At 39.4% G+C, this 26666-nt stretch overlaps 1 protein-coding gene across 1 annotated transcript in view; it reads left to right on the forward strand.

Moving 5' to 3' along the window:
• med27 (mediator complex subunit 27) overlaps positions 1-25444 on the forward strand; it is a 106848-nt gene extending 81404 nt beyond the window's left edge. The window contains exons 6-8 of the mRNA XM_017716112.2: positions 11434-11475; positions 15362-15439; positions 24572-25444. Of these exons, the coding sequence (XP_017571601.1) occupies positions 11434-11475; positions 15362-15439; positions 24572-24706 (255 nt within the window). The 3' untranslated portion in view covers positions 24707-25444. The remainder of the gene's footprint in view (positions 1-11433; positions 11476-15361; positions 15440-24571) is intronic.
• Positions 25445-26666: the final 1222 nt, after the last annotated feature.

The following is a 26666-nucleotide window of genomic DNA, read 5'->3' on the forward strand; positions in this document are numbered from 1 at the left end:
CTTTTAATAATTCAGACATGTTCAGCACTCTCTCTCTCTCTGACATGAAAAGCCAGTAAAGGATGTGAGACACTGTCTATCCTTTATCCAAACCCCCCCCCCCCCCCCCCCCCCCCCAACCCCCACGCGCCAGGTTCGACATTAACGGCTCATTCATTTTGAATATTGCGACGTGTATCTCTCCTGCTTTGCACCAGCCGGGCTGTTTGAACGCGGCGAGGTGACACTAATACAAGGCGGCCATCAAAGAACGCACAGAACCTTGATCACGGTTAATTATGGCAGCGAGTGTGAAACCTGTGAACTGGCTGCCAGGCCGGTGCTTTGTGAGGAGCAGTGCTGGGCTCTATGCGTGTGTGTGTGTGTCTGTGTGTTGAGCAATAACAGTTAACGTCTGCTAGAGAGGGCTGCTTAAGCTTTCAGCAACAGGGTACTCAACAGACCTTTATGTGGCTGTGAATGCAGCTAGAAGCTTCACGTAGACCACTGGTTGTTGCTGCTGTTAGAATCCCTCGTCCCAGTTTTGCTGGTCAGGCTCTGTCCATTTCTGCGTGAGTAACTCTGGCTATGTGCATAGTACTAAACAGTACATCAGAATAGTGCACCAACATTAGTAGTTCATCAGTAGAGCGCAGATAATATGTATCGTACAGCCCAGGTGATATTTCAATTAGCTGATAATATCAGGCAATATTGATGGCCCTCGGATTTGAAGATCTGGAGCAAAATGTTGCCAATAGGGATGCAAATTTTGGCAAATTCTGTTGATAACCAATCATTGTAATCCAATTAATCATTCACCATAAAAAGCTAAAACAATAGAGATGCCACATGAAAACATCACAGTATTGTGTTTCATATAAACAGGGCTTTATTAGACTGTTGAATGAAAACATAGCCTAACATAAGATATGACCACAGCCTACTTACATTCCTTTACCACATATTATTGGTCCAAGTTAACAAATGCGTATGAACGGAACAGGGCTTACTTAAGTTCATATGCATAGTTTAAACAATAAGCACTGAGTGTTTTTACATGCACTTTATAATCTGATCAGAATTGGATTTTTTTTTTGTTATCTGATTATTCAGATATAAACGGTCATGTAAACAGGACACTCTGATTTCTTAGATTAGAATAAGGTCTAGAAATCCAAAAAAATCTGATAAAGAGAGCTGGATTTTAGCTCAGTCATTTGATTTCTCAGTGCATGTAAACTCTGATCTCTTTTGGATTTCTCAGTCTCTGTGCATGTGTGAAAACAGACAGTAGTACCGGAAATAAGCGAGCAGCATTGCCGGGAGATGCTGTAAAGGTCTGCTTTACAAAATGAAGGATTTAAATATTCTTACTTTTCTAAATTATGTTTTCATATTTTCAGGTAAAGTGGATTGATGTTTAAAAAAATGTGCCTTGAAATTTTACATGACGTTTATGTCACGTCTTCTTCTGTGAGTTTATTGGCTGCTTGCAAAGCAGAAATCTGATTTCCACCTGACCCATTTTCTGGTTACCCAAGTGCAAGTAAACACGTTGATCGCATTACTGACAAAATCTGATTTTCTCCGGTTCTCATTCATTATCTTGGTAGCTCACAGTTTTTAAGCTTTTTTCCTTCGAAACAAGCTAACGATTGTGAATACATTTGCAGGCTGTAGCTTCAGGCTGCATTCAACAGAAGCAACATGATAATTAAAGAATCTGTTAGTATTTGTTGGTTAATCGGTTAATCATTAACATCCAGTTGGTTCTACTTACCATGTCCTTTGTTCAGAGACCTCCCCCTGACTGTGATTGCTCCTAACTACTATGTTCAGAGACCTCCCCCTGACTGTGATTGCTCCTAACTACCATGTTCAGAGACCTCCCCCTGACTGTGATTGCTCCTAACTACTATGTTCAGAGACCTCCCCCTGACTGTGATTGCTCCTAACTACTATGTTCAGAGACCTCCCCCTGACTGTGAATGCTCCTAACTACCATGTTCAGAGACCTCCCCCTGACTGTGATTGGTCCTAATCATCATGTTGTTTGTTAGGAGACCTCCCCCTGACTGTGATTGGTCCTAATCATCATGTTGTTTTTGGGAGACCTCCCCCTGATTGTGATTGGTCCTAATCATCATGTTGTATGTTGGGAGACCTCCCCCTGACTGTGATTGGTCCTAATCATCATGCTGTTTGTTTGAAGACTTCTCCCTGACTATGATTGGTCCTAATCATCATGTTGTATGTTGGGAGACCTCCCCCTGACTGTGATTGGTCTTAATCATCATGCTGTTGGGAGACCTCCCCCTGACTGTGATTGGTCCTAATCATCTTGCTGTTTGTTTGAAGACTTCTCCCTGACTATGATTGGTCCTAATTATCATGTTGTTTGTTCTGAGACCTCCCCCTAATAGTGATTGGTCCTAATCACCGCCTTGTTTGTTGTGATACCTCCCCCTGACATGTCAGGTGATGCCTCCTGCATAGATCAGGCCTCTAGTATAGGGTTGAAATGTAAATCTGCATTTTAACAGAATGTCTCTGCTAGTTTCAGTAAAGCCTCGCATGAGAATATAAATTCATATAAAATTCCAGCTTTTTTATTGCCAGCTATAACAGAGTTAATTAGCTATCTGTGTAAAACGAAGACTAAGTGGTGTTGGGATATTTTATACCCTGCAAAGCCTCATTTGTGGAGCTTATTCAGATGGTTTATGAATAACAATTGCCTTGACTCATTTGCGATTTGCGATTTATGCTTGTTGTGCTTATTAGTGCAGGAAGGAGAGGGAGGAGGAGCGGCGGAAGAAGAAGGAGAACAACGTCTTTAATGGCCATTTTGTACTTCCACAAGTATTTTAAAGTTAGTCATTTTCATGTACTTTTATGTGCAATGCTAAAAGACTGAGGCTATGATAAGAGCATGGAAAGTGGCCCTGGAGCTAAGCTGAGGTGTCTTGCTGTAGGGCACAGTGGAGGCAGCAAACATGCAGATGGTACAGCGTGTGTGCAGTTGTTATTTATCCCAGGCTTGTTCACACCTCGTCCGTGCTTTCGCCTGCAGCCGTGTGGGCTTACCTGCAGGCCAGTTAGCTGTAGTCTGGGACTTCATGCTCTGATCAGCGTTCAGTTAAATTTAAATACCTTAAGAATGCTTAAGAGGTGCACACTCACTCCATTTGGCTTGTTCTCTCAGAAGTCTGGGGTTATTGCTGCAGTCTTCCCATGTTATTTAAATGTAAGTATTTGCATAATTGCATAAGGTTTAGTTACTTAACAAATTACCTTTACATTGAATTTACTCTGTATTGTCAGGTTTGTGATAATCTACAGACCTTTTTCTCTTTCAATGTCAAGCTGTGACAAAAAGATGGCAAAAGTGTTAAGGATGCTTTTCTATCCTCAAAATAAGACATCGAAAATAATGAAATAAAACCTTTTCTTCCACTTAGAACCTCAAATATGGTCTAGATTGAAAGTTTAAAATCTGCCCTTTCTGTAGAATTTCTCTGCTTGTTTCAGCAAACTATGAGAAGTATAAAATTGTCCCATGCTTTTGTTATTGCTGACAAATTCCTAGGTTTAATTGTTTTTTTGCAACAGATAAATGAAGCTATTGCATTTTTTACATGAAAGAACATAGCTTTTGTTGATTAAACTAGGGCTGCTTTGTATTAGGCCTAGTGTAATATTTATTATTAATGTATTTATGAAAAATATAAATGAATCTATATTATATTATGCATTATTATGCAATGTTATTATTGAGTTGCATAATATAAAGCAAGCATGTCAAACTCATTTTAGGTAACAGGCTACATTACACTTAGTCCAATGTCAAATGACCAAAAAAATCTGTTTAGTAAACCAATAACATATCAAAAGCTCATCATATATGCCTGTTTTTATTGTCCTGTTAGTTGATGCAGAGGATTTGTAATCTCTTTCAGCAAAGCTCAAAGAATGAAATGGACTGCACGTATAAGACTAGATAGATACTCATCTTCAAACAGAAAGTTTTAATTGTGTGGGCACTGTACAAACACTGTATTAAAATGGATGCTAGCAAATACTGTAACCCAAATAAAGGAGTGGCAGAAGTAGTGCTTAGAGACGGTTGCTAAGCAGAAGTTGCTTGAGCATCATGTCAGTCTTTCTTTGGCAAATAATGGCCCACAAGCTGATCTAATGGCCTAGAAAATATTAAGATGGTACAAAATGTTAGATGGTTGAAATGAGATCCTCTTGGTCATGTTTTCAGTGTCCTGATGACAACAAAGATGACCTTCCTGTAACCAGCTGTGGTAACTAGCCAGCTAACGCTAACCACTGTTTAAACAGCTGCTTTCATAGCTGTTATTCTTCTTTGTTAGCCTCCATTTATTGTGATGTGTAGCTAGAAAATTCATTTTAATCTCACTTTACTTCCCCTAATTTTACACACAGTGCAGATTCCTTCAAGATCCAAAGGCTGAAAATAATTACAGAACAAGAAACTCTTCTCCTTGAAGGACTTGCAGTGCTTCTAGGACAAATTAGGCAAGACATCAAGTACAACTGTATTGGAGAATGTTTGTTTATTTTGAAAGGCTTGACTTTCATACAACAGATAGCACAGTAAACATAGCACATAGTAAGAACCATGGATGGATGGATGGATGGATGGATGGATGGATGGATGGATAAAAAGTATACAAAGACGGTAAAAATGCTGCATGTGTAAAAATGTAAATACAACATCACAGATAACTTAATATAATGAGAAAGATCAAATATAAAAAAAATACAAGCCACTAATTTGGCCAGTACTGGTGTAACTGAATGTGTTGGATGCAGCTGTGTTTTTCAGTTCATGTAACTGTCCAGTTGCACAGAAATTACTGCATACAACTCACAACATGCCACTAGTTTCATGAACGTTTAACTGTGTAAAACCAGACTTCAAACTGTTGCTGAGATATTTTGATATGTTGTTAAATAAGTAATGTGTGATCGTATCAGTATCAAGTTTAAATTGCGGCAGAAGTCTTTGGGGTGGGGCGTCCCCTGGTAAAGGGTCTAAGTATGAGGCTATATGTAGAACTTTCATGGTATATTTTTGTGAGTTTTACTCCGTAGCACTTCATTTCTATATGTGTATATATTATAAGTAAAACCGTTTTAGTGATTCAGCCCGTGTGCATGTTTGGCGTGACCCATATGACGTAAAACCGTATTTACCATTCAGTTTGCCAGACAAATAGTTAAAATTCTGGTCACATATTTGTTGCACAAAAGACATTATCTAAGTTGATCCAATCGAATGTTAATAGGGGACCCCGATCCCAACCACCAAGTTCAGTTTTGTCTCTTTTACGGGGGGATCCTTCACTCTTGTGGGAGGGCTGGGGCCCCCTAAGGACGCCCTTGCTTTAAACCCTGGTATCAGCAGATAATTGCTTAAAGAAAAATGATTGGCAGTGTACAGATGTTAATTTATGTAATATTTATTGTAACCTCCCAAGAACAGGGTTTTTAGTTCATGCTGAGGTACTGTGTTAAAATATCGGCATTTTAAAATTTATTTTACTGCTATTATTTCACTATAATACGGCTAATATTGGTCAACTCAGCCCAATTTCTACATTTTATATGTTTTTGTATTGGTGTTTGCAGATTTCCACATAAAAATGTTGGGAAAAATTTTAATCAGTCCATAATTCCCATATCAGATCATTCCCAATGTGTATATTGTGATTTATTGTCGGTCTTGGTTAACATGAGAAACAACCTTTGGGTTTTTGTCATGCTTTCATCATAATCTAAGATCCAAATAAACAGAAACCTGAAGCTGTGGATGATGAATGTAAATGTGATTCATTATGAAACTGTAATGAATCATGTAATTATGCAAACATTTAAGAAATCACAGAAATGAAATGTATAGCAACACCACAGTAATAACTCCAGGCTTGTAAGGGTTACAGTAAGGCTTGTAAGAGCAGAAGGCGTCTATGTTCAGCACAGACTCCTGAGCCTCGAGAAGTGCTCCTAATCCTGCTCTAAGGTTTTGTTGCAGGTGACTCGGAGTTGACCTGGGCAGAGCAAGTCGGGCTACTTATTGACAGGCTTTCTGCTGGCCCCTCCCCTTCTTACCCCCTTAAGCCTCCCAATAGAATCAGCATCAGAGGTGGGGGGGGTGAATGAACAAGTGAGAGAAAAAAGCAAGAGACAGAGGGTGGACGGGCGAGTGAGTGAGGAATAGCGATAGGAGAAGGAAAACTACACTATCAAAGTGGGGCTTCAAAGACTATCTCAGGCATCTCTTGGGTAATTTGCGATCCGGCATTCTTTCGACTTCAAAGGGCGTCAGTGTGTCGGAGTGGGTTGTGGGACAGTGGGGAGATGGAATCTGATTTCTCTAATAAACGCTGACACCGGCCCTGTTTGATATTAGATTCGGGGAACGTTTTGATTTGTTATCGCCTTTGAAACTGTTCTGATGACCTTCACACAACGGCCTGATTAGCAGAGTTTTTTTTTTTACTTGCCACGCAGCTGGGCCGGCTGTTCAGCACTCAGAGACATTCAGCACTCAGCTCAGCCCTTACCGTCAGCCCCGTCGACCCCACCCAACATGTAGAGCTACAGGCACTTGTGACCATTGTTTAACATGATAGTTCAGTGAAAAACTTAACCCAAATATAGTTAGACAGCTAAAAGATCGACGGTTGATTCTTTCATTTTGCACTAGAGATACAGGGCTAATCCAGCCAAAACAAGGCCTGCAGTTATTTCTAAAAACTGAAGGTGCAGTTGCCAAAAAACAGTATCAGACAGAATGAAACTTAGTTTGTCCTTTTGTCCATTTTTACAGATTAGTCAGAAACATTAGTAAGTGTAATTTAACCTCTTTTGCTGTAGGGCATATTTTGGTTTGTCCATCTGAATTTACATGCCCAAATCATAAGGCAAGTTATTCAGTAACTGCATGAAATAAATGCAAATTTTGTATTTTAATAAATTTTAAATTTTTTTGTAAAAGTTCCCCTCAAGTTAACAGAAAACATGTTTTATGATCTACACATATTGCTATGTGCTTACAATTCACTGCTGAAAGCCAAAAATCATAGATGCTCTTTGTATTATTTTATAAAAATCATTTTTACAGAGCAGATCACTGAAGAGACGCCATCTGTTTATAGTTTATACCCCAGATTTGTGGAAAAATGGGTCGACTTTCAGTAGAAAAAAAAAAAAGTTGTGAGTTCAGCTTCTTCTATTATAAGGGTTTAAAATTACATCACCCATCTATTTGACTGGAAAGAAGACAGTTACAGCCTCATATGACACCCACCTTTTGAATGTAGTTTATGAAATATGAAAGTTATGAAGAATATGATGAAGTGGATTTTGAAACCTCTGGTTAGTGTTGAGTGCACAATGAATATTGCTCCAAGTGCAATAGCCCGCTCCTTCTCTCAGTTTTTAATGTACTATTAGATGGCAATTTAACCCACTGCAGGTTTAGAAAAACGTTTTCATCATGCTTGCTTCTTAACCAGTCGTGACTTGCAGGTGAAAAATTTTCTGCATGCCTTTTGGTGGTGACAAAAATAAACTTGAAGCTTAATAGCCACTCGCCCGCATTTTATTTGCCCATGTTTACACAGAAGTTATTTCCGGAGCAAGTTCTGCCTAATAAGCAACAATAGCAGCTGCTTAGGGCCTTGTGGCTGCCAGGACGCCCCCTTACCATGTCTGGGTTATTGTACCAGTGTATTGTCTAAGATGCTGGAGTGAGGGGAAAAAAACATGCTAATCATGACTCAGAAAATAATGTATGCAGCTGGAGAGGAAAATAGAAAAGAAAAAGATGAGGAAAAAAAGGAATGTTGTCACCACTGCCACTTAGGATTCAACTAAGCTTAAAGCTGTTTAAGCAAGAAATACTGCATGGCAAGAAAGTCCTAGATTAAGAATGCTGATAAGGACATGGTTGCACTACACAACATTTATGTTGAATGCAATGGAGTTTATGTGCATTTAAAACTCGAAAAATAAAAAAAAAACCCACACTGATCACATTTTTAAATCCTTGACCCTTAAACATGTTTACCTGCTGCTCCTTTACCACTCTGCTAGTGCGAGAGATGCCCAGTCTTTTTATAACCTGTTAAGACTTTAAAAGTTGTTTAGTGAACCCAAGGTTTAACGTTAATTTCTTAGAACCCCAAACAAGCATCAAATCATTATACAAAGCAGTTCACAAAATTAGCCCATTATGAATGTATTTCATTTAGGGAGCTTATGATGGTCATCGTTATTAATTAGCATCTAATTTTACGGTACACCAGCTAGCGAGTTGGGTAGCTGGCGTAAATTCTGCTTAGGACCCTCAAAGGGCTAGAGCCAGCACTCAAGCACAGTTGAACGTGGGGATTGCTGATAGTATGGAATTGCAATGTTGATTTTTCACTTTATAATAGCTCCCGCTGCAGACTTTAAGCAGCTTTGTGTCAACTTCTGAAAATGCACACTTTGTAGATAATGTGTAATTATGGCAGCGTCTGTGACAGTGGCGTAAATAGAGCAAAAAACAAAGGTCTGAACTGTGTCTTTATATGCCATTATATAATGCATTATATGCCATTATAATACGCCTGGATCGTCTGATCCATTGGATCAGATCGAGATATAACAAGTATCACTTTAATATTGAAATGTTTGTATTAGCCTGAATAAAAGGAGAAAAGTGGGCAGTTGCCAGAATCCTGTAACCATCCTCATTACATTTGTTTATTTATCTGTTGCCAGAATCCTGTTAAATCCTCATTATATTTGTTTATTTGTCTATTACCCATCTTTGCCTCTTTTCTATTAAGACCCAACACTGTACAGCGTTACAACAGACTCATCTATCCATCCAGTTCCTTTGTACGGAGTGCTATCATTCCCTGATGTGTTTTATGGGGTTGTTGAGGATGTGAGTAATAAGCGGCCAGTCTAGCACATTCACACTGCTGGTTTGCCAAACTGTCATTGCACAGCCTGCAACTGCATCAGTACCGGATGAATAACAGTCTCCTAGCTGGCGTTATTATCTCATTGTATATGTCTTTCTGCAGCTGATAGCCTTCATTTATGTATTATGTTACCGGTAACTCTCCAAGTAGAGCTTACTTTTACGTTATTGCTTATAATGGACATCAGTCCAGGTCTGTCTGCATACTTGTTCCTGGTTCTGATTCAGGGGTGTCAGGGGCGTAGAAAACACTATTTAAAGCCCACTGTGGTGTATTCAGTGTAAAGCTGGACTTACACTAGCAGTCATAGTAAACAGGGATGAAAGAGAGGGACAGGCAGCGGAGAATGGGACAGCCAGCGATTCGTGCCCATTAGTATAGGCAGGTATGATGGAACTCAAATGGCGCTGGTCACTTCAGAATTAGGGTTTGGTATGTGGTTACAGACTGTCCCCCAAGAAAAAGTCGATGGAAATTTGTAATGAAATATTTTTTAGAGAAGACTATCTAATCCCCAAGGGTCCATATGTGGACTTACATTTCAATCAACCACATGCATAACTTGCATTCGGTTTCAAAGGTGCAATCACATAATTTATAATAGTTACTGATTAATAAGTTTTGAATATAACTGAATGGGTTTAGGACTGAAAAACAAAAATGAATTTCCATGAAAAGCAAATAGCTCCTGTCTTTGGTGGAACAAAATTTTAATATTAGTTCTTTTTTACTTTATAGCTTTGTCATGTTTGTAAAACATGTTCTTTTTAGGAATTAACACATTTCATTGGTAATGTTTGGTTGGAAATAAAAGAGTTCAGTTCTTGAAATTCCCAATGAAAAATGGTCCAGTCAAGATTTCTTTCTATATGGTTTCTAGGTAGATTTAAGCCAAGCTGCCTCTCCCATTGGTTAAGACTTCAGGAACTGAAATAAAGGCATTACACATTAGATTAACTACCAACATAATCAGTAACTGACAGTGAATCACATTTTGCAATCATGCTTTGTTTTCCAATGAATGGGACCAATTTTGTCATCACTCTAGGCCTTCTGGAAGTTCAAGATATGCCACTCATTGTTATAAGTTAAAAACAGCGGCAGCCCCATGTTAGAGCACTTTACTGAAAGAGTCATTGTAAAACTGCCAGCTAAACTGTATGTTAATGTTTGTTACCAGTTTCAAATAAAATATTGAATGTCTTTTACATGCTTCAAATGTCTCCAGCAAAAAATGTGCATGTGCGCCTTTGCTTAGTGCTAACATACTGCTGTAAATGCCATAGACGTGCCAAATTGAAATTGTTGTAGTTTTGGCGTTTACAGGCTCTAACAGTCACAGTTTGCCTCTGAGTGAGATGATTGTCTTGATTCCCAGCCCTGTCAAAAGAAGCTAAATTTGGGGAAAGTATCTACATGACTAAATTTAACTTTTAGCCTGTTGTTCTCTGCATCCAGTGGATAATGACACAATGTTCTGCATGTTGAGACGTTTTAGTCTACTTCACATTGCTAGAAAGGTTCTATTTGAACCAATTTTGTGGTATTTAGATTCAACAGGGCTGGCAGTAATCAACCCAGAATATGTCTAGTTTAATTGATTTTATCAACTAGATTTGTTGAGTAATTAAGTGGACAGTATCTTACTTTTTCGCACAATGCCACGTGTTTTGATTCATTTTTTTCTTTCAATAAATGAAATGATCATTTAACAGGTATAATTTGTGTGTGTTTGTCTTAAGCTGGGGGTCACACCACACAACATTTACCCTGATCGTAGCACCGATTCTCAGTCTGGCCGAGTCTCGAGTTTTTGGCCCCCCGATTGCATTTAAGACCAGTTGGAGTAAATCAAACGTTTGATTTTTTGACCCAACTCTGAGTGTGATCTGTTAGCTTAATAGTTGAGTGGTGTGTAAACACTAATTGTTTAGTGTGTTTTTCCCCCAATATTTTAATCGCCCAACAGAATCAGCAAACAACAGTCGTGTAGTGCGAGATGCCCAGTCTTTTTATAACCTGTTGTGTAGTGCACCCAAGGCTTTATATTAAATTTTGTTTGAAGATCTGAAACAGCTGTGACAAATATGCAAGAATAGGATGGGACAGATACTTTTTCACAGCACCATATCTGTGTTTCTCTGCATTCATCAGAAGAATCCAAAACAGTTCACAGTGGTTACAATTTTTCAAAGGTTCCTCCTACCTTCAAGATACTTCATCAGAAAGGGGTTTTCCAGCCTTTAAAATGGAAAATCTCACTCTAGACGCTCACATAGCGCCACTTTAAGATGAGATTAAGCATGTTTACACCAGATATAGTGATAATAACCTTTTTTTTTTCATTTTGGCCAGACTGAGATATGTAATGTGTGCAATTATGTAATATTTAATTGCATGTTGTTCTTCAAACTAGTGATTTTCTTTTTCTTTTCAGCTGGACATCTGGTCAAAATCCAACTATCAAGTATTTCAAAAGGTGAGTAGATCTGCATAGCTGCAGTTTAGGCTCAGAGCCTAACTATGTATCTTTTAATAGTTTGCATGAGGGGAAAAAAATTCAATATTGCAGGGTGGGATGGGGGGGGGGGGGTACTGCGTTAATCCTTATTTCAGCGTGTGTGTGGTCATTAGTTACTGCAACCTTGTGAAGATGCGTATTTCGAGCTGTAATACGCTTTAAATCAGCGAGAGTGGTATGAGCGTGGGTGTGATGAGAGCAGAGTTATCCTGCTTTACCCTCTTGCCGAATTCTGGCTGGGCCGCTGGTGTGAGGGGCTTTAATCATTCATCTGTGGAATCTTACAGTAGGCCTTAATTAGATCTCCATCTCTCATCCTGATGGCGCTCACGTTTCGCTCGGCCTCACCCAGGCCCAGCCCGCCTTTTATCTCTTGCACATCATTTGTCTTTGTGTTTTTGATTTCGTTTTACTCCAAAACCACTTTCCCTACATTTTTCAGTCCACAACCAACACACCCCCTCCCCCCACACCAAACCCCCAAACATCTGGGTTGGAGTCTGCCACTCTCTTCCTTTTATGTTCCTTCCTCTCAGAATCTCATTAGACTGGAATTAAAGCCCAGGCAGCCTCTGGGCAGATGGAGCTCTGCAGCCCAGCACTGTGCACACACCTTACACACGGAGAGAGAGAGGGAGAGAGAGAGGGAGAGAGAGAGGGAGAGAGAGAGGGAGAGAGAGAGGGAGAGAGAGAGGGGAAGAGAGAGGGAGAGAGAGAGGGAGAGAGAGAGGGGAAGAGAGAGTGAGAGAGAGAGGGGAAGAGAGAGGGAGAGAGAGAGGGAGAGAGAGGGGGAGAGAGAGAGGGAGAGAGAGGGGGAGACCTTGCTTGAGATTGACAGAGTCGATGCAACTTACAGGCAGAATGGGACAGAGAGGAGAGGGTAAAAGAAGGCGAAGTATAAAGAGAGAGAAAGAGCAAGAGAGAAAGCAGAAGAGAGGAAGAAGGAGGAGGCAAAAGGGAGGGTGAGAGAGAGAGGGTGTAGAAGGTGAGAGATAAAGGGGAGAGAGAGTTAGAGCAAAAGAAGGTGAAAGAGAAATTGCTTGATTTTGACAGAGTGAGAGTCACTGCAACTTGCAGGGAGAATGAAAGACTGAGAGAGAGGAAAAGAGCTTGAGAGAAAAAGAAAGTAAGGAAAGGTGATAGAGAGCAAGAGTGTCACAGTAACGTCGGGGGAAAATGAGAGAAGGAGCACAAAAGTGAGAGACAGCAAGAGAGAGAGGACAAAAGAGAGAAACCTGGCTTGAGATTGATGGAGAGTATGTCACTGCAACTCATAGGGAGAATAAAGAAGTTAGAGAGAGAGAGAGAGAGAGAGAGAGAGAGAGAGAGAGAGAGGAAAAGAAATTGAGAGAGAGAGAGAGACAAAGAACGAGTGAGAGAGAGCAAAAGTGTCACTGCAACTTACAGGGAGAATGAGAAAGAGATAGAGAGGAAGAAACCATGCTTGAGATTGACAGTCAATGCAACTTAAAGCTGGAAAGGGAGAGAGCAAAAGAGGAGGAGAGAGCTAGAGAGAAGAAAACAGTGAAAGAGAGTGAGAAAGAGCAAAAGACAAAGTGAGGGAGAAAGCAGAAGAGAGGAAGAAAGAAAGCAAAACGGAGGGTGAGAGAGAGAGGGTGTCGAAAGTGAGAGAAAGGGGAGAGAGCGAGCGATAGAAGGTGAGAGAGTAAAAGAGAGAGAGAAACTTAGCCTGTGATTGATAGAGAGTAAGTCACTGCAACTTACAGGGAGAATGAAGGGGTGAGAGAGAAGGAGCTCTCTGCGTGAGATTGACAGAGAGAGTACATTAAAGAGGGGGAGGAAAAAAGAGCAAGAGAAGGAGAAAGAGGGTGAGAAAGGACAAGAGCGAGAGAGAAAGCATTAGAGTGAAAGAAAGAGGGAGATTAAAGCTTGTCAGGGATTGAGATAGAACTATAGGAAGAGAGAGGTGGCGAAAGAAAGACAGAGTGCTGAAGAGAGACGGGGCGAGAGCAAGAGAGAAAGTGCTGGAGTGAGAGAGGAGCGTGAGATATGGAACTGTTAGAACTATAGGTAGAGAGAGAGACAGGGAGAAAGTAACCGCAGCTTACAGGAGGAACGAGCTTGTTTTCATTTATTGATTTATTTATAAGCCGCCTGGCTGAGGCTCACATCTGGATGGGCTGATCAAAGGGGCAACCTGTTTATTTCTTTATTTCACCCCCCCAACTCCGAATGCTAACTCAGACATGGCCGTCTGAAAGCAGGGGGGAAGGACCCCCTCTCAGCTTCTCCTCCCAGCTGTCACTTCTGCTCGCTCAATTAGCCCTCCCTTCAGCTCAGCCCATCCCGTCCCGGCCCACGCATGTCCCACCAGAGTGCGGTTTGCGGCGGGGAAAGTAGTTTTGTGATCGTTTGAATAGAGTTAAGCCTGCGCAGGACATGATGTAATGCTACTGAAAACATAACCGGCTTCGTTAAAGTGGCCGACCTCACTCGCCGGATGATGACAGTGTAGTGAAAGTGCAAAAGATCTAGAAGAATGAAATTGTTCACTTGTAGCCCCCACGACAATTACATTAGTGATGGGAGATGAGGTGTTGGAGGAAGTAATAAGGGGATGGTGAGCTTTTGGGAAATGAAAGCGTGCTGTTAATCTCGGTGTAGGTGGGTTGGATTGAAAATGGGCTTAAGTTTGATCAGATGGTCTATATGCCCTTGTCCTTTCAAGTTCAGAGGGGTTTTTAATGATGTATGATACATTTGATCTGATACCGACTGAATCAAACTGCCTCTCCTATGCATACGCTTATTAGCTTCGAAATAGCTGCAGTGTATTTTAAACAGCAGCTTTGAACCACCTTCAGATTCCCTGTTGGGCAGCATCACATCTGCTAAGCCTTCTTGTCCAGCTTTGCAAGTCCATATATGGAAACCAAACTGCAAAAACAGCCAGTTTTGCATGTCACTAAAACCAGTGCATTTGAATACATTGCCTTCCGAGGTGTAGCTCCGCCCACTCACGCTGAAGTTATAAAGAGTGTTTCAGCCTAGGCGGCTTTGTGAATGAGCCGCAATACATGACAGCCAATCAGAACTGAGCTCATTTTTGGTATGTCAGTCTTAAAGGCGTGGTAGCTAAAAATAGCTTATTAAAATTAATTATGTCTGTTTTTATTGTAAAAATGTCAAAGTCAGGGATAAATAAAATACAGAAAAATGCAGGCTATTGCTCCTTGAAAGAAAATTAACAGACAAAAATGAAGAACATGTGAGTTCACAACAACAAAATATATGCAAGTATCCTTTGTAGTCCATGGGCCATATTCACAAAAGTCTCTTTAGAAAGAAAACCTTCTTAAATGTGTGTTTTTTCTTAACTTCATTCCTAAGGAAAAAGTTATGAGAAGTTGTTATTCTTCAAAAAACTTTTTAAGAATTCTCTTATTTTCTTTTCTTAACTATTTTCTTAAGAATAATTCTAAGAACAAGTGACATTCTTGGAAGTATCATGTTCTCAAATGTTTTCTTAACAAAACTAAATTTTCTTCCACAAATGCATTTACACATTTAGGCCAGAGAGGTCTCCAAACCCCCAAGTCTTACATAGATGTTACACAATGAGGCACAGGACACAAAAAGGTTTTTTTCCCCAATATGTTAAATTCAGCAAATAAACAGTAATTTTGCATTAAAATCTGCATAAATGTGTTCTCTGAAGAGGATGTGTTATCTTAAAACAACAAAACATGTCATTTGAGCTCCGGCCAAAATTCTGCATACGACTGTAGAGTAATATAGTACATGTCACTTAATAATAACACAGTATACAGCACCTCAACAGTGTTTTCTTGCTTTAAAGCATTTCACCATATTTCTTCTCCAGGTGACAGACCATGCCACTACGGCCCTGCTGCACTACCAGCTGCCCCAGATGCCTGATGTGGTGGTGCGCTCTTTCATGGTGAGCTCCTCCGGGTGCTTTTAATTATAGCAGCACTGTGCACCATACACATGGCCGCTCTGTGCTCAGTATCCTGCTGTCCATTGTCATAATACTGTTTCTATGGTCTTATATACTAAGGCTTATTATTCAGTAACTGTAGGGACTTCAAAGCAAACTGGATGGGCTTGATTTAGGTTATAAAAGTGTGTAGTAGAACTTTGGGTCTACCAGTGGGCTTTGGCCTTTTAAGGGGTTAAATTACTAAATTGTTTGATGTTGTTTATGTATCGCTTATTTCACAAAACCTGAATTTAACACCACTAATAGTACTATTAATAGTACTACTATAATAGTTCCAGTACTTACAGTACATATAAACCCAGCCTAGTTTGTCAGTAAGACACAGAGCTAGATCTGTATTTGACTGGCATTTTTAAACGTGATGGTCTGAAAAGAAAAGCCCATTCTTTTCTATTAACTGGTCCTTAAAGGAAAATTTGGGGAAGAATTGGATACACACAGGTTTTTCCCACTCGCACCCGATGTAGTTGTTTAGCCAAGATGAGGCCACTGTAGCTAAAAAGCAGCAGAAGCTTATACCCCTCCTATTAGCGTTGTGCAAGCATCATGCCTAAATCATCACATGCTTGCTTTAACCACATGAACCTGTCAGAACTGGTGCCAGGACCCGAAACAAAACACATTTTTGTGACATTTAAATCTCGTGTCACTCTGCTTCCTTAAACATGTCCGTCCCCATTGGCAACAGTAAAATCATTTGATAAGCTTCAACATGTAGAACCTGAATTGCAGTTTGCTGCCATGTTTTCAATCACTGTACAAAATATGCACGAGGTCTCGTGAGGTTGTGTTTCCCATCAGAGCACTTGAGATCATTCAGAGTTCAGATCATTAAGTCTTGTATTATTAATTTGCTTAATGCGAATAATAATAAAGCATGGCAAATGTATGGCTTACATACCTATTCATCTTATTTTATTAATGATATAAATAAATGATTTATATACAATATAAATAACAATGTAATTTATTTTTACTTGTTCAAGTTGGTTCCTCCCTCAGTCTAAAGACATGCAAGCCAATTGGACATGCTAAATTACCCCTGCCTTCCACCCAGTGACCACTGGGATAGGCTCCAGCAAATTTGAGACACTGAACCTGTCAGGGCTGAACGCTTAATATTTAATGTAAAATAAAACATTGTGTAAATTATGTTAATTAATAGAACAGTGACCTTAAGATGGCTTATGTGTTTGAATAATGCCCGTCACCGTGTCTGGTCAGGCTTTAAATGGTATACTGCGGCCTGCTCGGGACAGCGAGGAAGCGACCGATTGATTTCTGCCTTTCTCTCTCTGATCAATGGCGAGCTATTTTGATCATGTCAGCATGCAGCACCTTTCCTCTTCTCCACATTTAAACCTCTGCTAGGCTCCTTTAGCTCTATAGCTCACTGTCAGTCATCACCACCATATCTTTCTGATTGTGTGTTAGTGCTGCCAGAAAGCTGGGTGTCAGTGCAGTTAGGAATGAGAGCACTTTCTGTAGCCTCGAATATGCCTGTCAGCCCCACCGAGAAGTGGTTCGTCCTTTCGGTGGGATTGAAGACTAGTCACAGTTTAAGAACGCTTTATTTCTCAATCCCAGGCCTGGAGGTCACAGGCAGGTGTAGAGTGAGGAAGGCTGCTACGTCTAATACACAACAGTAGCAGACAAGTGGATAAAGCAATAACAGTATGATGGGCCTATTGACTGTTATACAGTGAGGGTCAAACAGGTATTCAGACTCTTTTTGTTTTTGTTTTTTTAGTTTTTGTTATTTAATATACTTCTAGTGCATATGTCCACTTCAAATGTACACAGACCATGGCTTTTGACTTCGTACTTGTTATAAATAAGAACAAAAAGGTATGTATTCGTCTGTATAGACCAAATCTATAGAGAAAACAGTATTCAGAAGCTTAAAATATCCCTATATATAAAGGTTAAAGAGAAAAAAGTATGGTAATACCGCAAAAATAACAACAAAAAAGTTCTTGTGCAAATTGCACCTGGTGCGTGGCTAACATTTGCAATCAAGCATTTACAGTGCCCTCCACAAATGTAGGCACCCCTGACATGAGCAAAACAGGCTTGATCTTTCATTCAAAATATTAACAAAAATCTAACCTTTATTTGCAGTACAGTAACAGTAGGTTAAAAAAGCCGAAATCTTATCATGAATCAAATATTTTTCAAATCTATGAGAGCTACAATTATTGGCACCCCTTCATTTAAAACTTTGCACAGCCTCCCTTTGCAAAGATAACAGCACTGAGTCTGCAATGCTTAATGAGACTGGAGATGGCCATTGCAAAACCTTAAGTCTGTGGTCAGTGAACCATTTTGGTGTTGATTTTGAGGCGTGTTTTGGATGTTTGTCCTGCTGGAATATCCACACTATAGCCCAGTTTAAGCTTCCTGGCTAAAACAGTCAGGTTTGATTTTATTTCTGCTGGTACTTGATGGAGTCTGTCATACCATGTATCTGAATAAATTGTTCAGGGCCTTTGGAAGGAAAAACAGCCCCACCGTACCATAGATCCACCACCATGCTTCACAGTGGGAATGAGGTACTTTTCTGCATGCCTGTCTTCGGGTCCACACCAAACTCACCTCTGGCGTTTGTTCCCAAAAACATCTGTTTTGGTCTCATCTGACCATAAAAAAACAACCAAACATCCAAACAACACCCAAACAACTTTTGGTTATATAGGTGGTGTTTGATTGTGTTTTGGGAGATATTCTAACTAACCTAACTAATGTCTGCAATTCTGTGACTCTTGGAGATTCTTTGGCCAATTGAATAATCCTCCTCACTGTGTGTTCAGTATAGATATATGTCCTCTTCCTGGCAGGTTCTTAACATAGCCGTTGTTTTTAACTTGCCTTTATTGCCCTCATAGTGGAAATGGGTATTTTCAACTGTGTAGATATTTTCCTTTAGCCTGATTTCATGATTTGTGCAGCTCAACAACCTTTTGTCATACAGCACTGCTGTGTTCTCTGCTTAAAAGCATAAAATATGAAGGGGGATATACTTCAGTTATATATCTCTTAAGAATTTCTAGAGGTGTGAACAATTGTGGTATACATAGATTTAAGAAAAATATTTAAAGTATTAAAAAATATTATATTTAAAAATAATAAAGGTTAGATTTTTACTAGAATTCATTTGAATTTATTTTAAATGAGCAAATCAAAAGGATAAGTAATTAAGAATATTTTTTCCAGCTCGTTTTTTTGCTCATGATTTTCAAGGGTACCATTATTTGTAGAGGGCACTGTAAATGAGTCAGAACTCTTTTGGAACAATGTACTGGTCAGATAAAATAAAACAAAACTCTTTGGCAACATATTTAGAGAAAGAAGGCTTGCGCATGTGATCCCTAGAACATCATACCCACAGTGAAGTATGGTGGGGGGAGCATCAGGGTATCATACTGTAGATGTCTTGAAGCAGAAATTACCAACAACCTTTATTGTTTATATTTGTAAGTATGTGAAAAAAAGTGAGTAAATGTGAAGTGAACACATGCTGGAAGTATATTATAAAGCGAAAACAGAAGTGTCTGAATAACTCTTTCTCCGCCCTGTAAGTGAGGTTTGAGGCAGTGGGATTTCTGTTCTTTTATAAAAACAAGATGTTGAAACGTTCAAATCATTTTCCGTCATAGTCGACCGTACAATATAGAGGCCATACATGGAGTTTAGGTTTGAGCAAACTCTGAAGTACTGCTTTAAGGTACATGACAGACAGTAAGTACAGAAACAGTGAAGAAAAGGACAGAGACAGCGTCTTTTGCTTAGCCACAAACACTGCTTGGCTATGAATTATAGTTATGATCTTGTGTTCTTAGTGTCTTTTTTAGCTCATGAAGAGTTTGATAATTATGTTGAGTTGAACAGCTCTGAGCTGAATCAGTTGGGAGGAAGGAGGAGTGCAGTGCATGGGAAAAGTGTTGGACTGGATTAGGCAGCTGACATCAGAGGAACTGTGATGTTAACAGTGGATTATACAAAAAGCAACCTACTAATTACACAAACTCTGCTAAACATGCTGGAAAAGTTATAAATAGTAGAGATGCTCCGGTCAAGAATATCTGTGGCCAATTCTGATATATTTACAGCAAGAGACGTGACGGATGAGCTGTTTTTTATTTATTTATTGATGTTTTTATTCGCCTTTTTAACCCCACTGCGTGGGTTAAATGAACACAAAACACAGTAGCACTTTTCTAGTACTTTTAATCAGATATAAGATATAAGTCATAAATAACAATATTTGCTCTATAATGAGCCCTAAATTCTTAAATGAAATATCAGTTGCCTTATTAAATAACATGAATCTAATAAATTGCTACATTAAGTGTGAAACTTGAAACTGGCTATTTATCAAATGAGCCATGCATAATTATGCAACATTTGCAAGCCGTACATTTCACGTCATGAAATTGAAACACAGATTTGCCTAAAATAAAGATGCTAACTTGGCTGATTGTCTGTTTGGAGTGAGGTTCTGCTGATTCTGCTCATGCATCCATACGTGTCAAGTAAAATGATCTGAAATCGAGTCAATATATCGTTATATAACGTTTTCTATTTTTAAAGAGTGCTCTTATTGTACGATTATCTACACTCTCAGAAATAAAGGCATACAACTATCACTCTTGTCACTGGGGTGGTACCCTCAAGGGTACATCTCAGTACCTTTAGTCATTGGACATGATTGTACCATAATTTCAGAGGATAATCAAACCTATTGAAATGATATTTTCTAAGCTGTAGTGACTCCACACACCCCGTCTCGTCTCCAGGCTTTTTACTTTATTGTTCTGTTTTAAATCCTTCGGCTATGAAAAGGTACAAATATGTACTTTTCACCTGGAGGAACTTATTTAAGGTACACAATTGGACATTAAAACCACTGCTGTACCTTCAAAGGGACATTTATTTTGTTTGTACCTTGATATACAAAAAATGTACTGTGAAAAATGTAAAAAAAAAATTACAGTGTAACTAATTGCCAGACCTTTTTTTTCCTTGTTTTAGGTCATTTTATTAAGTACAATTATCTCACTATGCTGGCAGATAATGTTGCAGGTTCCAAGCACATTTCTTAAAACAAGCAAAATGATCTGCCAATTTAGTGAGATCGTTTAATTTGATAAAATTACTTAAAACAAGTAAAAAATGTCTAGAAAGAAGTTAAATAACCTTAAATTATGCTTACAACAATCTCAACAGGTGATTATTAGATTTCTTGACTGTATTTAAGATAATTTTACTAGACAAGATACCTTTTTTGCCGTGTAGTCAATATTATGACTGTCAAAGCATTTTCTCTGAAATACTAGAAGGAAGAAGAAGGGAAAAAACACTGTTTTACATAATGGATGTTAGTGCAGGGGTAGGCAGAGGTCAAAACCTTGTGGACGAAATCTTGTGGCCAGAATTGTAGACATGCTCATTGTATATACATTTTAATTACAATAGAAAATTATGCTTCTGTACCAACAACCAGTCAGGTGTTGCTTTAAAAAAGGGCATATTTATTTAAAAATTACATTAATGAGAATTTTACTGTAGTGGTCACCCATGCCGACCTGGTCCACTCTGACATCATCTAGCCTAGGTTATTTCATTAAAGCCTGTGTGTGTGTGTGTGTGTGTGTGTGTGTGTGTGTGTGTGTGTGTGTGTGTGTGTGTGTGTGTGTGTGTGTGTGTGTGTGTGTGTGTGTGTGTGTGTGTGTGTAAAAACCTGACATGTCTCACTTTAAAATGATTATTTCAGGCTTTGCAGGTCGACTCACAGCAGCATGCTCACCTTATTTTAGCTTGTTTTCTGCTGACTCAGTGATGCTATTTCTTTCAGTGTTAACAGAAAAAAGGCTATAAGTACTGTTTGGCTACAGCAGTGATAGCCTAGTGGTGTAACAGCAGGTATTTAACACCTTATTTCATAGAGTGGTTTTAGCAAATGTCAGCCAATGGAACAGCATGTGTGACAGCACGCAGGCCAGTTCAGTAGGAGGGGGCACCCCGGTCACCACACTGTCACATAAGCAGTGGTTAAAGAATTCTATCCAACCAAACAGGTTTATTAAATGATAAAAATCTTCAAGACAAGTAGCCACTAGATAGTTAGATTTGTAGGTAAAAATCCTCTTTTGCAGTAAAATAAAGCTCTGCTGATTGTTCAACACAATTTTACCAATAAACAACCTTAAACACTGGAGTTAATGTATAACTGCTAATTCACATTTAAACCCTGGGGATTGGTGCTCAGACTGGTCACCATAGCAATAAAGACAACAATCTCGCCTCGCTAGTAGCTAAAGAAACAGCAAAGAGAGAGATTTAAGACGAACATATAATTTGGAAATGACTTATTGCCATTTATAATCACTCCTCCTGATACGTTTAATCTTCAACGAGAAACTGTCAAACGCTAAAATGTCACGAAGCTGAAGCCAGTTTGTTGTTCACATTTTTTTGTTCCACCTTAAATGGTGCAGCAGTTACAGTCTGGTGCTTTGGGCACTATTTAAGATAAAATTCAAGCAAGAAGTTGGCCAGTGAGAAACTGACTTCAGCTTTGTAAAGTTGAATGTTGAGAGACGTTTTACAAGAAACTATTTTACTTCTGCTGAAAAGTTTCCTGCCAGAGATGCATGAAAAGTGGCTGGAGCTGAGCTAAAGCTTAAAGCAGAGAAAAGTATGTCTGCTATTTTGTTTATATTTTTAGCTTTGATTTATTTGTATTTTTTTTGTGGTTGGAAGGACAAAATGTCTCTCTTTAACATTTAAGTTGATGACCCCTGCCTTAGTGTAACAAGTTGAACAGTTTTATTCATTATAAAGTGTTCACATAATGTAAAAGTCAGCAGCTGTTTTCACATCGTGAAAACATGCAAAGGCATGGAGAAAAACTCAGCGTTTTTGGTGTCACATTGATGTTGCATTGGATTCACATGTTTAGATGATCTTGCAACAGCCAGTATTAGTTTTTGAGGGTGCATATTCACAGCAGCTGCTTTGTCCAGCAGTACTTCTTCCCTCAAACTGTTCTAGTTATGCTAGAAAGACTATTTTTAGCTCAGTGAGCAGGCAGGCCAGGCTTGGGGCCAGTGGGGGATCTGAGCCGGTCAATGGGTGCTGACAGGAGAGAGTAAATACTCAGTGGGCTGTGAGGGTCAGTGGAGCCGGACAGAGAGGTGACTGTCTAAAGCGCACCTGCTCCAAATCAGTGGTGCATTAGTGTGTCTTTGTGTGTGCTTCCCGGCCTGCTGTGTGGACCCCAGGCCCCCTACTATGCTCATACTGCTCATGCCAATGCAATGAGGCCAGCCAGTCAAGTGTAAAGGTGTTTCTCTGACCGGGAAGTTCTGAGTTACGAGTGTTCATCTGGAGTTGGTATTTGGATTTAGTCTTTTAATGGACAAAATGAGCTTGATTGTAAATATGCATGGATCTGATCTAGAACAGCACTTGTAGTCTGTTTTATTTATTTATTTTTTGGAGGTTTGTTTTTTTTTTTTTACATTTTTTATTAATTTCAGTATTTCCCCTGGCAGTTGCTTCCCATTCCCGGTCAAATCCAGATGGGTGAAAATCCATAAAAAGTGTCTTGAGCCATCAGAACAGCTTCTTGGCATAGACAGTACAACTCTCTGGACCTGAACTGCAGGGATGGAACACTATTCTCCCAAAGAAATGCCATGTAAAGCACTGTCTAACACATTGGTTCAAAATCTCCAACAGGTGTTCACTCATAATTTCCAGTCCTGTTTATTGATGTCCTTCCTCTAGATTTAATTGCAGATGTCAGTTTAATCACTGTTCCTAGTGAAACGCTAGTCAGTTGAGCAGTCTTTATGACAGACGCTCCTGTCATCCATGCCCCAATAATGAACCCACTTTCATAGTAACTTTTCTTCTTGCCATCTTGATTCTGTTCAGAATTTGTATACATGCCACAGAGCATGATAGGATGTTAAGTGCTTGGTTGTATTAAATGTCATCTAATCAACCTATTTGCTGATGTCATGTTTGACAGTCAGTTTTTTCCTTTATCATCACTTTTTCTTGCATATTGCAATCTGTCTAAATGGCCCTGTTTACCGTACAGTGTCCCCAGTCTCAGTCCTCCACTCTCAGGGCTAGTTAATTGTTAAGAGAAGGCTTATTTCTGTGACATGAAAGCTGATAAATGTCATTGGTCACTTTTACTTTTGTGCTTTTTAATGTAACCTTTATGTTTGTTTGTAAATTCTGCAAGGATTGTAGTAATACAATTTTCTCTTATTTTATTGTTTGGCTGGAAACAAAAGGGCCAAATTCCCAAAGGCCCCCAAAAAATGCCCAGTCCGAATTTCTTTCTTGGAGTATCTAGGTAGATACGGCCAAGCTTGCTGTCCCATTGGTTAGGACTTCAGGAGCTGAACAGAAGGCCTGATGTGTCAGATTAATCACTAACGTCATTAGGAGCTGACAGTGAAATCTACAGTTCCTAAAAAACGACACTGAGAAAAGTGTAACTCCTTGCCTTCTGGTACATTTAATTACATAACTGACTGCAAGTGGTAGTGTCACCAAAGCATTTCAGTCAGTTGTTAGAAATGAAAACAGCAGCAATTCAATGCCAGGACTTTACTGAAAGACTCACTGTAAAACTGCTACAAGGTTAACTCTATGTTAATATGTCTGTCACAGGCTATAAAACCTAGAATGGCTTTTACAAGATACAAATGTAAGATTTTTATGAAGTACGGCCAAAAAAATGTGTATCTGAATTGCACTTAGCTCTAATATACTACTTGATATGCTACTTGATATACTATTAGGTCGTTTATTTCCTCGTTATTGACCAAATTTTGACTTTTATGGCCTGAAGTAAGTCGCAGTTGTCCTCTGGCATCATTTGAACATCATAAAGTGCTTTTATTTAGTTTTACTGTTTTTTTCATAATCAGTGTTGCCTGCCAAATTTGCTAGCTAATGCTTGTAGCCTTCAGAAATTTGACCAGATTGGTTTGTTTTATGAAGTTATGAAGTGTGTTTGATCTGTTTTACGTCTCTCTCTGACAGACATGGCTCAGGAGCTACATCAAGCTTTTTCAAACTCCGTGCCAGCGCTGTGGCAAATTCCTGCAGGATGGCCTCCCGCCCACCTGGAGGGACTTCCGCACCCTCGAGGCCTTTCACGACACTTGCAGGCAGTGAGGCGCCCCAGCACGCAAGGGAATACACCCTACAGGAGCGGTCACACTACCTGCTGGACTGCAATCAATAGTTGGACACAAGAAATGGGATGCAGAATTATGACTGTAATGTGCATTGTGTCCATTAAAATGGCTTAGTTTTAAAAATTCTTCATGCAAGTTTGGCCAGTGCACTGCAGTTTGGGTGCATTTACTGAAGGTTCAGGTATTTGTCCTACAGTACAGTCTTTTCTTTATGCTGAACTTACTGAAAGATCATTTTTTTCTTGCATTAATTCTTGGTAGCTGTCCAAGCCTTTGGTTTACTGGGTGTGCTTCTTCACTGGGAAGGACTTGTGTTCGCTATCATGAGTAAACATTAACTCCAGGCATACGTTTGTGCTGCGCACACATCTATAGTTTCCCAAACTTGCAGAAACTGGTGTCCTACTTATTTTTCCCCCGTTAGTTTCATAGCTTTTTACCTAAAAGTACATTATGCTGCACTGAAGTACTCCAAACCAAGTCATGCAGCACTCTTTTGTTGTTGTTGTTTGTGAGCGGTATTGTAGTTCCATTTATAAAGAAAAGTTCTTCAATATTTTATGATACACCCTTGAAATGTTAGAGATCTGTTATTTTATAATAACACAAACTGCTACAACTAGGTTATAACCTCAGTGTATTCTGTAAGTGTTGGCTCTTTCTACGACTCAATAGAACTTCTTTTGATACAATAAAATTCAAAGTATGATTTCTATTCACTCTTTATCTTTGTTTTAAACCCAGTTCTCCAACAGCAGCCACTGTTTTAGAAATGTGCTTTTGCAGTCCTGCATCATGCTAGCGTTTTTTCTCTTGCTGGTATTGAGATTCTCAGCGCCAAACTTTAGAAGTGCAGTAGCAGCTCGTGCTTTTCGTATTACTTTAATATGTAAAAGTGAAAGCAACAAACATCCACAGATTCGGGGTCCAAACACGCAAAGGCACCTGGAGACTTCGGCTCAGGAGTTAAGTGCAATCTTACACCGGGGTGACCTAGAAATTATGCCCCTGCTCCCCACGTCATACATAATTTAGACCAAGGTGCCAAAGTAAAGCAGGATTTCTGCAGGCAGCCAAGGTAGGCCTGGCTATTGGTTTATAAGCCGGGCTGCCGTGGTAGCTCAGTGGCTCGTGACGTGCGTGACCTTACCATACGCGGCAAGCTGAATTATTGATTGTGTTTTTGTTTCAAAGCAAGATAGCAGAATGGGAAATGGATGCTGATTACTTGCATTAGGAGAAAGAAAAATCGTCTTAAGAACCTAAGAAAAACCTAAGCCACCAATATTTCTGCGTAATTCAGTTGTTAAAATGTAAATGCTGTTCTAAAGAAACTTACCAAGTCAGAATTGTTCATAGTGTTGGTGAAAGGAACCAGATGCCCAAATCGTGTAATGACTAGAAGTTCCCTCACAAATTTTTATTCAAAAAATGGTTATGAATATGCTGCCTGATGTCTGAGGCGTCATTTTACAGTAGTTTTGAGACAAACATGAGCCTGAACCTTCACTGGTCGTTCTGGACAGTAAATAAGGTGTCTGTATTTGCATTGTAAATGTTGTGGCACCTGGTCCAAGCACGAGTATCGTGTAAAAAATAAATAAATATATGTATATACTTCTGTGCAGTTAACCATTTAACATCAAACTACTCTAAATGACTAATTACATTACAATGATTGAAGTATTGAGAAAGTTTACAGTACTATACCCTTACACTAAGCGTAGTGGATCACTTGTAAAGGGAAATGTGTAAATTTTACTTTTCATTACTTCCTACTGAATTTGATTTCGTGGTCTGATATGAAATGAGCATGTCTGAGGTAACCGTGACTGTCTGTTCTACAAAGATGTAAGTGGGAGTTCATTTTTTACGCTTTTACATCAAAGTCAGTTGTGCTGGTGGCGTCCACTGAAGAAGAACTCTCTGACCGCTCC

The sequence above is a fragment of the Pygocentrus nattereri genome, chromosome 28 (assembly GCF_015220715.1).
Source record: "Pygocentrus nattereri isolate fPygNat1 chromosome 28, fPygNat1.pri, whole genome shotgun sequence".
In the NCBI taxonomy this organism is placed as follows: Eukaryota; Metazoa; Chordata; class Actinopteri; order Characiformes; family Serrasalmidae; genus Pygocentrus; species Pygocentrus nattereri.